This window comes from Bacillus rossius, chromosome 16 (genome assembly GCF_032445375.1).
Source record: "Bacillus rossius redtenbacheri isolate Brsri chromosome 16, Brsri_v3, whole genome shotgun sequence".
NCBI classification, from domain to species: Eukaryota; Metazoa; Arthropoda; class Insecta; order Phasmatodea; family Bacillidae; genus Bacillus; species Bacillus rossius.
The window spans coordinates 40,196,489-40,214,887 of NC_086343.1; the positions used below are offsets into that span (position 1 = coordinate 40,196,489).

Sequence of the window (18,399 nt, forward strand, 5' to 3'; positions counted from 1 at the left end):
GTGAGTGAGTGGTGACAAATCGTTACAATTTTAATGAAATAAATCAATAGAAACAATGGAAATGTAACAAAATATTACCTAACTTTACATATCAAACTGAAACAATCGAAATAATCAGAAACTAAACAAATGCAAATGAAATACAACCAAATGCAACAAAATGAATTGAACCCTAATGTATCAAACAAGATGAGTTGATACAAAATAAATTAAATTAAATGTACCCAAACATGATGAAATAAATGAAATGAAATGCCATTAAACAGAATCAAAAGAAAACCAACTGTAATGAAACAAAACTATTTGAATTGAAACAAATTTCAATAGTATATCAATTGTTACAATTTTGGAACAGCCCTCAAAGAAGAGGAGGCTCCTGGAAAATTTGACAAATAAACCTTTCAAACAAACATTTTCAAACCAACAAGGAACTTCAGTTTTAACCATAGATTTGCTATTTTTTTTATACTAAGTTGAAATTACTAACAATTAATATTTAAAAATTATAAAACCTTAACCATTAATTTAGCATTATTAAAATCCAAATAAATGTTTACGTAATATAATGAACTAGCGACCCGCCCCGGCTTCGCACAGGTGCAATGCTGACACTAAATATACTACAGAATGTCTTTATATACTGGCCCCCGGCCGGTACCGCCGCAACCGCTATGTCCCTGCATTTTAAATATGTAATATCTTCGAAAATATTCATTTAAATTACATGCTGTAAAGGGCCACATTGATCTATATTAAATGCACAATGTATTTAAGGTACTTAATTGGATAAGTATGAATGCTATATTGCTTAAAATCGCTTCGTAAATAAGCCATTATTTCTCGTAAAAAGTAAAGAATAAAAAATGGTTATTGTATGTTATCCCTAAGAGATAGACATATACCATCGCTGACTTTTTGTCGACCTTTTTAAGGTGTACAATACTGTAGTACATTATTTTGATCTATCTCATAGGGTTCAGCCAGCGTTTGCAATGTAAGCGCAAAAAAATGTGTTTATTAATGACATCACATTAGAAACCTCTAAAATTATCAGTGTTTCTCTACTATATTATGCATGTTTTATACATATAAACCTTCCTCTTTAATTGCTCTATCTATTAAAAAAAACTGCATCAAATTCCATTGCGTGGTTTTAAAGATCTAAGCATACATAGGGACAGACAGACAGCGGGAAGCGACTTTGTTTCAAACTATGTAGTGATAAGTTTCTACAATTAATTTAATGATAAATAATGTTATACTTCACAGGTGTGTCTGGCGTGGGGCCCGAGGGGTTGCCCGCAGCCTGCGGACACACAGTCGCACACACGCACACACTGCAGCCTGCAGTCGCCATTCGCTTAGCAGGAACGGTAAAGACATGCATACCAACTGACATTAACAAAAACACCTAGAACCTTGATGATACCAAAACCCAATATCTCATGCAAATTTGTATATCTGAAAGAAAGTTACATACAATTGTTATTCAATGTCTTTTTAGTCATTTTTGTTCTCATGTTCTATATTTAAAAATTAAAAATTAATTTTGGGTTCGGGAAAACATAAAAAAAGGGGGGTTGTCTGTAAAGTCGGTTTACGGACGATAATTTTACGTGATAACGTCATAAAAAAAAATTGATGAAAAATTGCATCCTTTTTAATTTTCAAACATTACCTAATTACAAATTTTGCAAATTTAATTTAAATAATTTGTTTAAATATAATCACGAACAATTAGTTATAGAAATAAAATAAAATCAAATCAAAGTCAATAAATTGTTAATTTTAAATGACGAAATTGGACAAATAAATCAAATTTTTTTAAATTGCTGCTTTTAAAAAGCCCCCTTAACCTGTTTGATATTATAGAAGATTTTCTCGCACGGTGGTTGGCCGGTTCTTGCACACTCGGCTCAGGCAGAACGTCACAATGAGTCATGCTTTTTTGTGCGTGCAGCCGGCGTTCATCGATTTATAAGATGTTATCACGTCAAAAAAGATAATCAACCCTAACCTTACACTTGCTAGAATAATAACAATCAGAATGTCACATACAGTTAGCAAATATTGTAGTAGGATGATATAGCAAGCTCAGGCCTTATAACATGGCGAACGCTGGCGACACCCGACTGCAGAGATCGTAGCGGCTTGTCCTGAATAACACCTGCAAAATGCAAATTCCCTTGTATTACAATGAGTGATCTTGACACAGATTTTCTCTCGTCGTTTGAAATCTTGTCATCAGGTAATGAATTTATACTACATACATTTGTGTAAAAAAAGTGTTTTCAAAGTAGAAACAAGTTTTTGCAATCTAAAATGATGTATTGACTAAAAGATCATAAAAATTGACCTAACTTTAAACATGTTGACAAAGAACATACAACTTTTAACAATGAAACATACTTAACTTTACACCTGAATTTTCATAAATAATTTATTTAGTAAATAATTCCATGAAACCTGATGAAATATTTTATTTCTTAGAATAAATGCTCATTAGGGAAAAATTGCTTTTTTGAGTACTTCTGACCAAAAAAAAACACAGTTAAGTGTGTTTAATGTGCCTAACTTAATCTAACTAACAATTTATTGTATCAACTGTACAAAACAGTGAACTATTGGGAAACTTCTTGAAATATCACAATATAATTTAAAGGCCATCAAATAGAATTAAAGGAACTCAAAAATATAGTTTTCATTTTATTTTATATCTTTCTTATAACAATGCCTAATATAGAAAATTACCATTTAATATTTACAAAAATGCTTTAAAATAATTATTTATATATAAAAAGAATTAACATTTAAAAGCTTCACATGTTGCAGGTAAGTAACTTCTTTACTTCATACTCATTTAGATTTGATTCCATAAAGGTTGTAGACACATTTTTTTTTAGAAATAGAGAAAGACTAATGATTCCTATTAGTATTTGAACGGTAGTTGTGCAAAATTTCACCAAGAAGTACATAATTCCAATTTATGAGGTGGGTATGGTAATGAGTGTGGTTTTTAGTAATATTATGTAGACTGTGCCCAGCGTCGGACTGGCCATATAGTCGAGGTGGCACTTGCCAGCCGGGCCCCAGCCTGCGCGGGCCCCCACGGGCCTGGCTTGCTGCAACCGTAGGATAGGCTGGGTCCCAGCTCTTGCAAACTGAATGTAACACTAGATCAGATAGTTCGTTCAATCATACAATTAGACAGAAATGAAATAGAAAAATGGGAGAACCTGAGCAAGCCACCCCCTGAAACTAGTTTTGAATTTTTTTCTGAACGACAATAACTTTTGATAAATTAACTTATTTAAACGTGTATCATTATAGCGTAATGCATTACATTTTACATTGTTTCATAGATATAAATAAACGAAATTTAATTTTTAGATGTTCTTAAAATCTCGATAGATTCGGTACTGCAACATTTATAATTAACAACTAACGAACGTAACGTATTTGTTCACTCTCATCTCATATTTCTGATGAAACGGAACGCATTACGCAAGTAAAGAATCTTGTGGTTGGGGAATCCCCGACGCGCGCTCCTGGCTCCTGGCATCGTATTCCATTGTTTTATCGGTTTGTATCGCTGTTATCGCCGATACTCTAGTTAGTGCAAGTTCATAATATTACGTTTTTTGTTTTGAATTTATTGATGGTTTTTTATGTTTTGATGTGTGATGCATGTAGTTTGTTTTAACTCTCCTTATATTATGTTAAACACTTAATACATCAAAAAACTGAATTGCCCATTACAATGGAAAAGGTAAGTTGCATATTATTTTAATTGCCTTCTGAAAAAAGTAACTTTGGAGCCTTTGTACATGTCTAGTATTATATATGTATTACTTACTCAAATTGATATACTTAATGGTTTCAGTCACTTTCAGCGGCATATAAACACAAACCTGGTTCCAAGAAACGGAAAAATAAAAGAAAGATTGAATTACAAACAGCGGCTTCGGATCCAAAGCAATCCAGGCTTTCCTTCACGTCTACATCTCAAGAGCTTGAAGATCCTCAAAATCGGAGCGAAACGCAACCAGGTTAATAGATTAAATTTAATACAGTTGTTTTCTTTTCTAATTTAACAAATAATTACATATTTACCAGTTTTACCTGTAGTTTCTGTAGCCGGGAGGCTAGTGATTATTCGGGAGGGGCAGGTAGGCTATGCTAGAACAAACAATAGGTCTACTGTTGCACACTATTTATTGGCGCCGTCGAGTGCACTAACAAATTTACATGTGTCTACAGTACACAACAGCCTACTCGTGCTAAGAGGCGGACTGGAACTGTCTCTTCTTTCCTCCTCGCCCGCCTGCTAGCCAGCGCGGAGGAGGGGTGATAATCCCCTTGGCATCCGGGCTAACGGGACTCCTGGAGGGTGCGCTGCATTCTGGCCCAGGGGTGTACAAACACCGATGGGACAGCCGGTGCTGATAGCCGCATGGTGGGCATGGCGCGGTAGATGTGTTCGCGATGTACAGCCACAGTTTCACTTTTTAATTCCTTTTTTATATTCTAAAATCTGTCAAAATTACCTGTGTTACGTCTTTTTATAAATTTTTTTAGTTGTATGAATTTTAAGATACAGATAGGTACGGAATATTTTAGAGAATGCCTAATTTTTTGAAATCTTAATGTATTATATTCATAAGTCCTGGCTGATTAACTCATTAATGCTCAGCCCAAACCCTTGGACTTATAACCCGACAAGATAGTGCTGGACCTTTTACTGCGCATGCGCGAGTTCCCGAGGACCGTCGAGGGGAAGTAGGGGGAGGGAGTGACTCCGCCCTTGTCCTTGTCCGTCGCGTCGGCCGACTTACACGAACACGGTATCGTACCCACGCAGTTGGCCAGTAGCAAAGTAAACTCTGTACGAAGAAATAACTCTTCGCCGCAGCTTTGCGCGGGCAACACTCAAGTATTTAATACCTTTTGTATGTATGTGAGCTCACCTCGCTCAGTCTAAGTTGTACGCCTATTGATAAGAATGTAAAGAGTAAGGCTAAGTATATAAACAAACAAAATTGGTTGTCTGTAAAGTCGGTTTACGGACGATAGTTTAACGTGACAACGTCATAACAAAACACTGATGAAATGATTGCATTTTGTTTATGATTAAAATTGAATAATCTTTATTGTATTATCACTATTTTGTATGGATACAAAGGAGTGAAATGAAATATACAATTTAATTGTTAAATTTACTTGTATTTGCACTCATTAATTCAAATATGTTTATTACTTTAACAAACAGATTATTTTAACTATAACTTTTATACATGTTTGCTATTTAACTTCTTCCAATCTGCGTTATTCTGTTAAGGATAGGACGATGATAGGAAAAGTAGGAAATTAATGGGTGTGTTTTAAGTTTAATGTGCCTCGAAAAAGTCAAATCGATGGTTGTTCCAATCGAGTGGAAAAGAGATAGATGTGGCGCAACGTGTACAATGAGCGTAACGGGACACAGCGTAATGGGACAATGTGCGTAATGGGACACTCTTTTGTGCGTTCAGCCGGCGTTCATCAATTTATTAGACGTTGTCAGTTCAAAAACCTGCAACGACAAAAGGATGGCAAGAAAAAAACTAAGTTATTTTAAATGTAATAACTATTGAATGAGATTTCTCTATTGGAAACTAGGATTTCGTCAGCTTTTTCCAATACACCAATCGTCTACAAAGGAAACGTAATTTATTTAACAAGTTATTTTACAAACACGAATAACAAACTTTACTGTCCATTAAAACAAACAAGGCAGACGCCCGCACACAAATAAAATAAACGCAGTGAAAAAGTAAACCCGGGGCCTGAGATACACATTTTGAGCATTTTACATTATCGGAAAGGATTTGTTATGAATTAAGAAGGCGGACACTCCAGCCAAAAACGCTAGAAAGTTGAGAGTTTAAAAATCACTATGTTGCGGTCTTGCGTCGTTCTTTGTTTACGAACTATCCCATCGTTCAACTGTTGTTTAATTTCTGGAAAACACGGTTACCATCAAGAACGCCAGAATCGGGATTGGAACCTGTGGTCCTGGCCTCCCGAATTCAAATTCCAGTACAGTTATTTGCGAAGGTGTACTTTTTTTTACAAACATAAAATAAAACGTTTTACGGAACAACGTACATAGCTAATGGATATATATATATATATATTTATATATATATATATATAACAGTTATTACAGTGATAACGCTTTAATAAAGTATACCTATTATATTCAGCCATTGCTGTTATGAAACTAGACAACGGAATGCTGTGGTGATGAAAAAAAATATCTTGATCAAATAACTAAACAAATTTCTGAATCATTCATACTTACATGTGCAGTGATAATAAGTCTAACATATTATATAACTTGAAAGGAAGTTATTTATAATCACACCAAAAAAAAACTATTGTGATGTCGACAGCGAAAATAGCAGACAGCCGCTATGGCGTGGAAGAGTAAAGTTCACAACCTAAACTACAAACTAAAAACTGTTCAGCTATGTCTGCCTCGATAGTAGCCGGCTTGCAGAACGAGGGGCTCTGGGTTTGAGTCCCAGGTCAGGCATGCGTGTCAAAATTGTACTGTCCCATTCAACGACCCTCGTCCTCTACAACTATAATCTACAACTTACTCTTACACACTTCGAAGGGTTACAAGTTACTTAAAAAAATTAAATGTCTGCAGTTGTTTAAAAAACATTAAGTATGACTTCTTGAAAGAAAAAGGCAAAAATTACATAATAGTGCATTTTAAATTTTTAATTGCATAAAATGAAAAACAAAAATGTTTGTAAAATTGCAAAAAATTTCTTGTGATTGTACAAAAATTATGTTGCATGTTTCCATGCACCTTCTAGAAAAATTTACAAATCTTTTCTTGTTGTACTACAAAATGTTTTTTGGCAATTAATTTTCCAAGGAATTTTTGTAAAAGTACAAAAACATATATAACTATGTATAACAGGGAAGTATGGTTAAAATTGATTTGAACGCGACTCACCTATTCCAAGCTCGAGTCTGAGTTCAGACATTCTGCCGTTTCTGTAGCGCTAGATCCTGTGTCAGCCGAAGTACTTCCGCCACATGATGAGTCAAGATTCACTATTATCTTGTCGATTTCGATGTCCACTATAGAATCGTTCTTGAAATATTAGGCTTCAATGTTTTTCACGTGATCACAGCACTTTTTCCAATGTTCCACCATAAAGGAACATAATAACTTCTCACACAAATTTCATTTATCGTCCAAAGATGTAGATATTTCCTTGCAAACTTTTGCTTTGAAATCTGCCCACACTAGTTCAATCGGGTTCAAATCCGGGTGGTATGGAAGCAAACGAATGGTGTCATGGCCACACTCCTCTATTATTTGATCCACTTTGAATCTTTTTGTGCTTTGGTGGGATTTTACCAAAAGTAGCAAATCTGCTTTGGTCATGTGTGTAGAGAATTGAATTTTGTTGGCTTTTACAAGTCTTGGATGCCAGATTTCAGAGTAGTGGTCGTAGCCTTTTTATTTATTTAGACATTGTGGTAGCTGGCATTGTCTAGAACTATGACACTATTTTCAGGTAAATTTGGAAGTAGCTTCTGTCTTACCCAGGTAGAAAAATTTTGGTAGTTCATGTCATCATGATAATCACCAGACTTTTGTTTTGATTTGAAAATTAATAAAGCATTAGAAACGAAGCCTTCTTCTCAACCAGCATGCACGATTATCAAACGTGGCCCCTTGCCAATTGATTCTGTTACACCTACTTCAGTGCTCGACTGCCAGCAGGAATTAACACAATGTGTTGCATGTAGGTATGTTTCGTCAACATACACAATATTTCTACCTGCATTTCGATATTTACTAATTGTTTGTAGATACCTCCCCCTACAAGCAGAAGTTTCCGGTTTTCTACCAAAATCTTTCTTTTTGATTGGCATTTCTTCCACCTAAATCCTATACGTTTTAACAAATGCCGCAAGTACTCTCTACTGCAATTTAAAACTCCGCCCTCTCGTAATGCCCTGGTCAGTTTCTTTAATGTTGGAATTGTTTTTCTAACGGTGTAAAACTCGTGAATTTTCCGCCGTATAGCGCCGCACGTAAAGTCATCTACTTCGATTCTTTTTTTTTTCGCTCCTTATTCTTTCCCGTGGGAGTAGAAAAACTTACTATTCTTGCTTTTTACTTTACCTTCTGCCAAAATTCTTTTTACAGTTGACTGAGAAACCCTTGTTGCAGTACTTGTTGCTTCGACAATGTTGTACTTCAAATTATGTAATCGCTTTTGCTCTTTCAAATGTGTTGCCACATTGTACACAATCTCTCGTGTCTGTCCCCGCAACGGCGTGCCGCTTAAAATCAGTGACTGATGACCCAACGTTGATGCCATGGATAGCGTTGGATCGTGTAACTAGGACAGCGAGCTGACGGCACCGGACCACTGTTTCCCGGAAGCGAGCGACAGCTCAACTGGCCCCCACCCCTGCCAGAAGCTTCGGTCACGTGACTGCCACCTCCCTCCCCAGCTCTTCCAAGGTTCTTTTGTAACTTGTGTGATTATAGATAGCTGAACTTTTGTAATGAGGCTCCCTTTACTCGTATTGTTGTAGAGGAAAAAAGGCGGATTTTTATTAAATTTCCGAAACCATACAACAGATTTCAATGAATTTTTGTGAATGTGTATAGCTATCAAATATGTATATACAATATTTTATTTTTATAGGACCCTCATCATCAATATTTGAGTCAGACGAAAAATTGGATTCAGTTTCGCATGCAAGTAGTTCAGAACAAAGCATGGCAGCGACGGCTGTACCGATACTAATCACGTAGGACACAGCACCACAAGAAACAAATACATGCATTTCTAATCGTAAAGACACAATTACTTCTATTTCTAGCGATACCGGAGCTAGTGCAAATATTGATAGCATTGCACTAAAGCCACTTACATTTACAGACGATGATCACAGTGAAATTGAAAAACTTTCTGAATTTGCTCCGCCAAGAAAAAATGCTACGACTGCTGAGAAATTAAGTTTCTTATCTGTTCACCCTATCCAACCTTCGTGTGATAAAAACAGTTAGCCTTTTGATGGAAATCGGGTTTACTACCGAAAGTTAACAACAGGAACTTTAATTCGATGAGAATCTGTCTCTTATTCTCTTGAATTAAATAAGCTATTTTGTACTGCCTGCATGTGTTTTGCATCTGACCACAAAAAAAAGAGGAGGAAGAAGTCCATTTATTGATGGTGTTACTCCGTCCAAAAAAATATATTTATGAGCAACTCATCAAACACGAGGAAAGCCACAGTCATCAGTTAGCCGTGGTCGCCTTGCAAAAAGCAAAGCAAAGAAAAAGGAAAGGAAAGGAAAGGAAAGGAAAGGAAAAAAAAAAAAAAAAAAGGAAATGTGGAACATTATTTCACGCAAAAGAATATGCAAGAGATTTCCAATAGGCGTCTGGTCCTGAAAAGAATAATTGATATAATACTATTTATATATAAACAAGGCATTGCTTATCGTGGAAAAAGTGAGGCCTTGTACTCATTAACGGATATCGCTGATGACAACCAGAAACAGAATCATGGAAACTTTTTAAATTTAAATGTCCTGTTGTCGAAGTATGATCCAGTTCTTAAGGCCCACATATCCGAAGCAATTACTGAAAGTAAAAAAAAGAAAAGTCAGGAAAAGGTAAGGGTCGAGGATTGTAGGCTTGTTACCTTTTTCTCAAAAACCACTATAAATGAATTAATAAATATATGTGCACGTCAAGTTAAACAAGAAATCGTTATAGAAATCCAGGCAGCGAAATCTTTTAGCCTCAATGTGGATTCTTGTCAGGATGTTGGCGTTGTTGACCAGACTGCAATTTGCGTACGCTATGTTAAGAATGGGATCCCACAAGAACGGATGCTCAGCATGGTCCCTGTCCGGAAATCAACAGGAGAAGATTACCGAGCTCTTGTAAGCAATGAAGTAGCCCAGTTAGGCTTAGATTTGCAAGATCTTAGCGTGTCATTTGATGGTGCCGGAAATATGACAGGCAGGTATAATGGTCTTAAAGCAAAACTGAAGGAAGAAGTGCCAAAATTAATTTTCACACATTGTTATGCACATGTTTTAAAATTAGTGCTAGGAGACGTGACGTCAAGCTGTACTGAAGCAAAGAATTTGTTTGGGCTCTTGGAGTCTACCAGTGTATTCATTCATGTCATGAATCATTTAAGCGCACATCTCTATGGGTGGACGAAATTTCAGAATTAACAGCTGGACAAGACAAATTGAGACAATTACAAAATATTGGAAAAACGAGATGGTGGGCTAAAGACAAAGCACTGACCACCATTATGGAGAAATACTTGATACGTCGCGTTAATAAAAACTTTAAGTGCCATATCTTCGAGCACGGAGTTCGAGCCAAACGTTTCGTTCCAAGAAAAGGCATTGATAGATTCCTTTTTGAAATTTGAAACTATCCTGACAGCCTTTACATTCAAGAAAATATTTGACCTATCAACCCCAGTAAGCCAATATCTCCAAACCCCTACATTGGATTATCTTAAAGCTTGGGGATTAATCAAATGTTTAGATATGAATTTACAAAGATATTTAGATACTTTTGATGATGTTTTCAAAGCTGCTAGTTTATTTGCATCCGATGTTCAAGACTTGATGCACGCCGAAAACATTGATCTCGACATACAAACCACGTTGCTGTTACGAAGAATTTTTAAAAAACCGAAGAAACGTGATGAGTTATGCCAAGATGAAGCAACATTATTTGCTACAGCCCTAAAGAGGTTTTATTCTATTTCTGTCTACAAAGTCATTATTAATACAGCTTTAGTTAAAATAAACGAAAAATTCATCTGCAACGAAGATTTTATGAAAGATGCCGCTTGTTTGGACCCGAAAAACTTCAATAAAATCAACGAAAATGGGATTCCTAATGACGCACTAAAGTCTCTCGCAAATGTCGATCGAGAGTTGTTGTCAAAAGAACTGAAATCGTTTGCAAATAATTTTAATGAACTGTCTAAAACTCTTTGGGATGAGCACATTTCACCTAGGCAACATAAGCAAGACTCAGATTCACAAAGTGAAGAAGACGACGAAGATGACTTAGACTCAGACCAAACAGCAAAGGACGCCATGTGTTTTTCCAGAAGTGGTTTGGACGTCTGTCAAAGTTGCATACCATGTGCATGTAAACTTTTATCACAGTATAACATGCTTATCAGCACGTACACCACCTTATATGTTGCATATTGTGTAATTCTCACAATTTCATCCACGCAATTGACTTGTGAGAGACGATTTTCAGCGTTGAAGAGCATTAAAACGAGATTTCGCTCTCTACTGGGGCAAGAACTGCTGGGTTCGTTGATTATATTAAACACAGAATCGGATCTAATCAAGAATGACGAGTACAGCAGCTTTTACGATCGAGTCATTAACTGCTTAGCTTAAAGTTCTCCTCTTTTAAAAAAAATGTTAATTGGCTAGCTTTATATAGACTATTATTTGTTATACTTATTTTATTATTGATTTATATATCCAACAGCTTATATTTAATATACATGTTTGAATTGGTTATACATAATACAAAAGCCAATAATTGGACATCATTGCTAAAGTAACCAAGAACTCAATGGTTGCTATTTTATGTAAGTGTAATTTAAAAACAAAAACAATATTTAAACGTATGTAGTAGGTAATGTACATTTTTATTAAATACTAGGAAAATAAAATAACCTACAGCCCATTACATCAATGTTAGAGGAGAGACTATATAATTAAAATCAGTCTCTTGTGTCAAACAATTTACAAAGAACACCTTTCTTAAATGTGTGTTTAATATAATTAATAATTATTGGAATATCTATCAGGTTACTATACTTTGACCTTGAACAGAGCTTGAGTTATATGAAACTCGCCTATTAAGGGAGGTCCTTTTATACTGGTAGTGGATAACTTGATGTGCTATTGTCTGTACCTAATAATTTATTACATTGTTGATAATTATATTTAATATTTTGTTTATATCAACTTGTGTATCTCAGTATTTTCCGATAGTATCCCAGCTACCATCGTCTAGTCTCGGGCCCCGGGCTTGTGGTCAGCCGCCCGGGCCCTTCCGGCCCAGTCCGACCCTGACTGAGACATTCTAATTATTTTGAAGATCAAGTGTATAAAATTTCATCTAGCTCAAAATAAAACTTCAAATTTGTTTATGAAATACACACACAAACAAACTCTGCTTTATATTTATGTATATACACATAGTCACGTATACCCAAACAATTATTTTGATTATGTTTATAAGATTTATTTTTGTTGAAAGAAAAAAAATAAATTTCAAATGTCTACCAGTGTAAAAGAACAAAACCAACAGACTGGGATGTGTATTTAAATTTATTTTTCTAACATTTACTTCTACAATAACAAGTAAATATATTATTTTCTTTAACTACACTGTTAAAATGTAATAACGAGTCATAAAAGAAAATTAAAAATGATAATAATTGAAATGGCTGGATAAATCTACTGACATTTAATGCAAAATTATATGTTAATGTTGTAATCTTGGAAATTATAACATATATTTAAATTTGCAACTTTTTCTTTGTATAACTATTAAAGTTTATAAATGTATTCCATAACATTTTTGCTATCACAGAGATTTATCTGGTACACTGATAAGCTTGATATGTCCTCTGGTATTCATAAAGTGAACATACACAGGTTAATGCCACCACATTAAGGTGTTTTCGGCACCAATGTACCTAACAAATTTTAACTTCAAAAAAGCCTTAGAGCAGTTAGCAGCATCGTAATTGTAGCAACCAAACATTGCATGAATATTTTCCAGCCATAATACATATCCACAACTGCAGAAAACTTGGAAAAAAAATGTACATTCTAAAGGGTCAAAATACCCTTATCACAAAAGTGCTAAAGGCGTAGGATCAGGCCCTGCCAATAGAATGTGCTGCTTAATGTGTTGCCCATTTTACTGATGACTTTCCTATATTGTTCTACTAGAATACATACTTGTAGTTAGGATTCCCTCATTTCACTGGCAAAACAACACACGTACATACACACACTGCAGCGGTATAGCCACAGAGAAGGAAGACATGTTTCCGAAAAAAATATCACCAAAAAAAAGGGGGGTTGTATGTAAAGTCAGTTTACAGACGATGATTTTACGTGATAACGTCATAAGAAAACATTGATGAAAAATTGCATACTTTTTAATTTTCAAAATATTATTTACAAGTTTTTTACTCATTTAATTTAAATAATTTGTTTAAATATAATCACAAACAATCAGTTAAAAAGCCCGCCTTAACCTGTTTGATATCATAGAAGATTTTCTCACACGGTGGTTGGGCGGTTCTTGCACGCTCGGCTCAGGCGGAACGTGACAATGAGTCATGCTTTTTCGTGCGTGCATCGATTAATAAGACATTATCACGTCAAAAAATGACTGTGAAAGATAACTGTGAGTGAGATAATGCCCCCTGGCGGCCGGAGCCCACACTGCCGGACTGCCGAGCTACGAGCACTCACACCAGCTTGAGGGAGCAGGTGAGCCCCGCGACGCTGTATGCTTGCAGCAAGCCGTACGCCAGGAACATGGCCGCGCAGAGCAGCGCCTTGCTGCCCACCAGCAGCGCCAGGAACCAGCCCTGCCTCGACGCGGGGTAGATGGCCCGCTGGGAGGCCCCGTCCCCGCCGTAGCTCCCCGGGACGGACTTCATGGCCTCACCTGCACACCGCACAACACACGGTGTCGGAACTGCTGCGCGTTTAGACACGTGGCATGCTTCGGGAAAGCAGAGGTAACTTCATTTCCGAGATGGTCGGTACACCTGCAGGTGGCGCCGTGATGCGAGACGAGCAACGACCGAAAGCCGAACTGAGTCCCAACTTCGCCGATCAGTCACGTGTCAGGCTCATTCCGGGAGGCCACGTCGAACTGCCTGTGTTTGCCGGATGTACCTGCGACGATCCACGAAAGTTTGTGAACACATGTTGGGAGTGGCTTGGCCGGTACAGCGTCCCATGCGACGAGTGGTCAAGTCGCATAGGGAACGTTCTCCGGGACATGGTGGAACATGGTGCAACATGGAGGGCAGTTGACAAGAAGGGTGGTGGGTGTAGGATACCTCCCTTTTAAATGGAAGGTCAGAAATATTGAATATTGAAAATTAACAGTCCTTTAGGCTACATTAAGTATTGTTTTATATCTCCAGTTATTTTTTATGCAAGTGATGAAGGAGTGAAGATGGTGCGACTGACCTTCCTATCCGACTGTTAATGTGGTCGGCACTTGGCAGCAACGTACCACAAGAAATACATGTAAAGAGAAAAATGTAGAAGAGAAGGGAAGAGTAAGTAGGAGAGAGGAAATGGAAGAATGAAAAGGCTGCACAAGATCAGTCTCTGTAATTATTTTTCCTGTAGATCGTTTATATAAGTGTGCCACTTTCACCATGTTGAATGCCTTTGTTCCAAGTGGTTGGAAAATTTTTATTAATATAATCAAAATTAAAAAAATAATGCTCGTTAGCCATTAACTGTGTTAACGTACAATATTTCAGATGTTTTAAATGTTTCTATACGTTGTTTTTTTTCCTACTTCATTGTTTTAGCTAGGTGATTCAAGTATTTGCAGGCGACACATTTTCTTTAGAATCGTTACAGTGTACACCATTAAATCAAATGTCGTGGATATTTAAAATTTATCTTGGTCTTTTAAAACTTGTAGTGGACAGTGGTGTGTTTTACAATGACTTTACAACACAGTGATTGTGTAAACACTCATGATCTTGCCAATTTCATTTATATCATCAAATTAATGTTGCAAACCAATATATTTCTCAACTACTGTAAATGTCAACATAACAAATTAAGCATTGACAGTGACTCTGAAAATATTAAAAAATTTTTTAATACATTGTGTATTATTATAGAATTTTACATTGCAGTACATTTTCCCAAACAATATTTTTTTTTATTTTTTTTTTGAGGAGACAAGTGTTTTGCCATTTTTGGTGACAACCGAAGTAAAAATTTTGTTATTATAGGTAAGTTATATAAATGATACAGAAATTAGTTAAAATAGTTAAATTCTATGAGATGCTGATTCATTATTTTTTTTCCGGGAGGGAGAAAAGGGAGGCTGGTTGGGAATCATATCTGTATGTGAGCGCAAAGCGTACTGCTTTTTATCACGGGGTTAACTCCACCCCTTCTTCCCTTCTCCCTCCACTCAAGAAGCAACGTCCCAAGTGAGTTCATTCTCTGTGTGGCAACAGGTGCCTGGACGTAGAGTTGTATGCTAATAACGAAAGGAGGGTATGGGTGATTCTACAATTATAGGATATTTCTGTATACCTTAAAATCAAAATGTCAAATACGTTTTAAAATTTCCAAAAAAATAATTTTAATACTTTAAGAGGTACATAATTATGGCATGGTATCAGCAAAGCTTAAATATTTTTATATGTTTTTGTTTTCATTTTTGTATACTTTCACAACCATGTAAATGACATGTGGGCATGTTAATGACATTCATGAGCATGTGAATGATCAGATATACAGCAAATACAAAATTAAATGCAATTTGATTGATTAATATAAAATGTTTTAATTATACTCTGAAACAAACTCTTGCTAGGATTACTTTGAAATTAAGAATAAGTTTTTTACACTTTCACAAATTTTAAATTTAGTTTAACACTTAGGGTCTTCGCAGTACTTCACTACAGAGTTTATCAATTTTTGATTTTTCAGGCACTTTGAATTTGGTTGATGATGCTGGAATAGGTGGTTTGATCATGCACAAAATTCCTTCTCTTGGGTGTAGTTAACCCGTCATTGGTCGCATTGTAAAATGTTACACCAGTGGTCACGCATGAGCATTTTGCTCAAAGACTTTATTTTACGATTAGAGTCGTGCTTAACCACTTTTAAAAGGCCAAATATTTTTACTTATTGCAAATGAAACAACTCTGCTTGTTTAAATTATATTTTATATTATTATCACATAATTTTTAAATTTTTTTTACATAAATCATCATCACAATAAACTACTTGGCTGTATAGTGAGTTTCCTTTATCCGGCCTACGAATACATCAACAATAAATGCAGAAGTGTTGGAAGCAACAGAAAATCACACATTATTCACAATTTCATCATTTTCTAGCATAAAAATTATTAAATCTACTGAGTCTTTTGAGGGAACACTAATTTATGTTATACATTTGAGACTATGACTAATATAACACACATTATGCAATAGAGAATTTCTACATCAAAATTAACTGCTTTCATGGAAATTTACATTTTCTAACACCTAACTTTATTAGGATTTTTCAACATTATCTTGGTCAAAATTTTGATCATTGGTGGCTGCTTGGTTTTCAGGTGGTAAACTCTACGGCAACCATGGTGGAACTTCTGTAAATACAAAGCACAGAATATATATATTACATTACTGAAAATTCTAGTGAAAAATAAAATAGAAACATAAAACTATGGAAAGACTACAATTATATATCTTCCTCTAGAATTCATAAGTGCTTTTCCAAAATTATAAAATCTTTTCTCACTTCTATCCAAATTCAGCTTTTCAGCTTCCGTATTCCAAATTAATTTCTTATTTTATACGAAAATCAACAATTTTGTGACAAAATGTTAATATTTACTATAATTGATTTTAATGGATGTTTTATGTAATATATGTTTTATTTTTTTTGTATTTTCAAAAAAATATTGATAATTATAACACAACTTACCTGTTATGGAACATTCAGTGATTTGTTGAAGAGCCAAAGACACAATTTTCTTCCCCCGATTCATTTCAATAATTAATACCACGAAACATTAGATTTAGTCTCACGAGAATATATTCCATGACTAAACACAGCACTTTGCAAACCGAACAGTCGTCACAAGTGTAGCAACGCGACTGGTCGCACTGTGAGCAAACTGCTCATGCAATGTGCATGCCTGTAAGCGATATCTTATATCAAGGCCAAGTATCAGTTACATCCTGTCAGCCACCTAGTGACTTAATAAGAAAGGTTCAAAACTCAGCTAGAAAAAAGGACACATCCAAGCAGCAATAAAAACAATAACAGTAAAACAATATTTCTGAGGGTGAGCAAAATGCTCATAGTGCGACCAATGACGAGTTAACAAAAGTATTTTTTCAGAACATCTGGTGCTGCTGCCAAGTTCAATATTTTGTGGCACTTCATGATCTATCTGCAAACTTTCTTCCCTTGAATGGTGAGAGACAGTGTCTAAATCACTTTCTGGAGGTGAATCTTGTTTTTTCTTTCTGTATGCAGCTGTTTCTTTTCCAGTTTTGGATTTGTTCCTCAGCTCTCTATGAGACATGTCCTTTACTAATTTACCTACACCTTTTTCTTTATTTTTTATGTACCCCTGCTTCTCTTTTAATTTATGTTGTTCATTTTTTGTGGATCTTCCCTCAACTTCTTTCTTCTCTCCCTTTATTTCAATTTTCTTCTTTTTTTTTTCATTTTCTGTGAGCTTTTTTTTAGGCATGTTTTCCAAGTCCTGAAAAAAGTTTAGTTTAGTGTATTGCATCCAATATAAAGTACATGAGTGATAGGACAAGTAAGAATTGATTACAAATTATTTTTTATGATTAACAATGAACAAAATTATTTTTATTTGCACAGGTAAATCAAATGGCATTTTTAATCAGTTGTCATAAGAGGAATGTTTACTCATTATTTGTAAATTAAAATACTGTTCACTTTTAATTTTATATACACTGTACACATAAAATCTTAAAATTGATATAAAACTGAAATAAGGCATTACATCCTTGACTCACCAACACATGCACACACACACAAAGCCATTTTTACACTTTATAGTACATAATAGTAGGCTACAATCGTGAAAATGTCATTCGCATAGCTTATAAGTCATTCACATGCCCAAATTTGAGGCATGTGGATGACAGCAAACCAGCCATGTGAATGACAAAATTGTTGTTTAATGCTTCTACACAAGCCATTTTATAAGGCAACTATGTAAATATTTGGCCAAATGCCTTCAACTGGAAGGTTTACCCAGAAGTATTATCCAAATTCAGTTATATTTCATATTTAGCTATTAAAATAAACCATGTTAATGATAGTAAATAAAAGCTCTCACCTTCAAAATGGATTAAAGTTGCTAGTTAAACACACAGTTCTTGAAATAGAGTCAGCAACAACTTGCGCTAGTTAAGAAGAGACATCCATGTTGGTTTTCAGGCAGTGTAACCAGACATAACAAATTTCCTTTCTTAGTAAAAAAAAAATCTTCTTTTCAGACATGTTAATGACCA

At 35.3% G+C, this 18,399-nt stretch overlaps 1 protein-coding gene across 1 annotated transcript in view; it reads right to left on the reverse strand.

Annotated features, from left to right (window-relative positions):
* LOC134539895 (proton-coupled zinc antiporter SLC30A5-like) overlaps positions 1–18,399 on the reverse strand; it is a 31,024-nt gene that overhangs the window by 11,145 nt on the left and 1,480 nt on the right. Inside the window, exon 2 of the mRNA XM_063382243.1 lies at positions 13,592–13,790. Coding sequence (XP_063238313.1) covers positions 13,592–13,782 — 191 coding nt within the window. The 5' untranslated portion in view covers positions 13,783–13,790. The remainder of the gene's footprint in view (positions 1–13,591; positions 13,791–18,399) is intronic.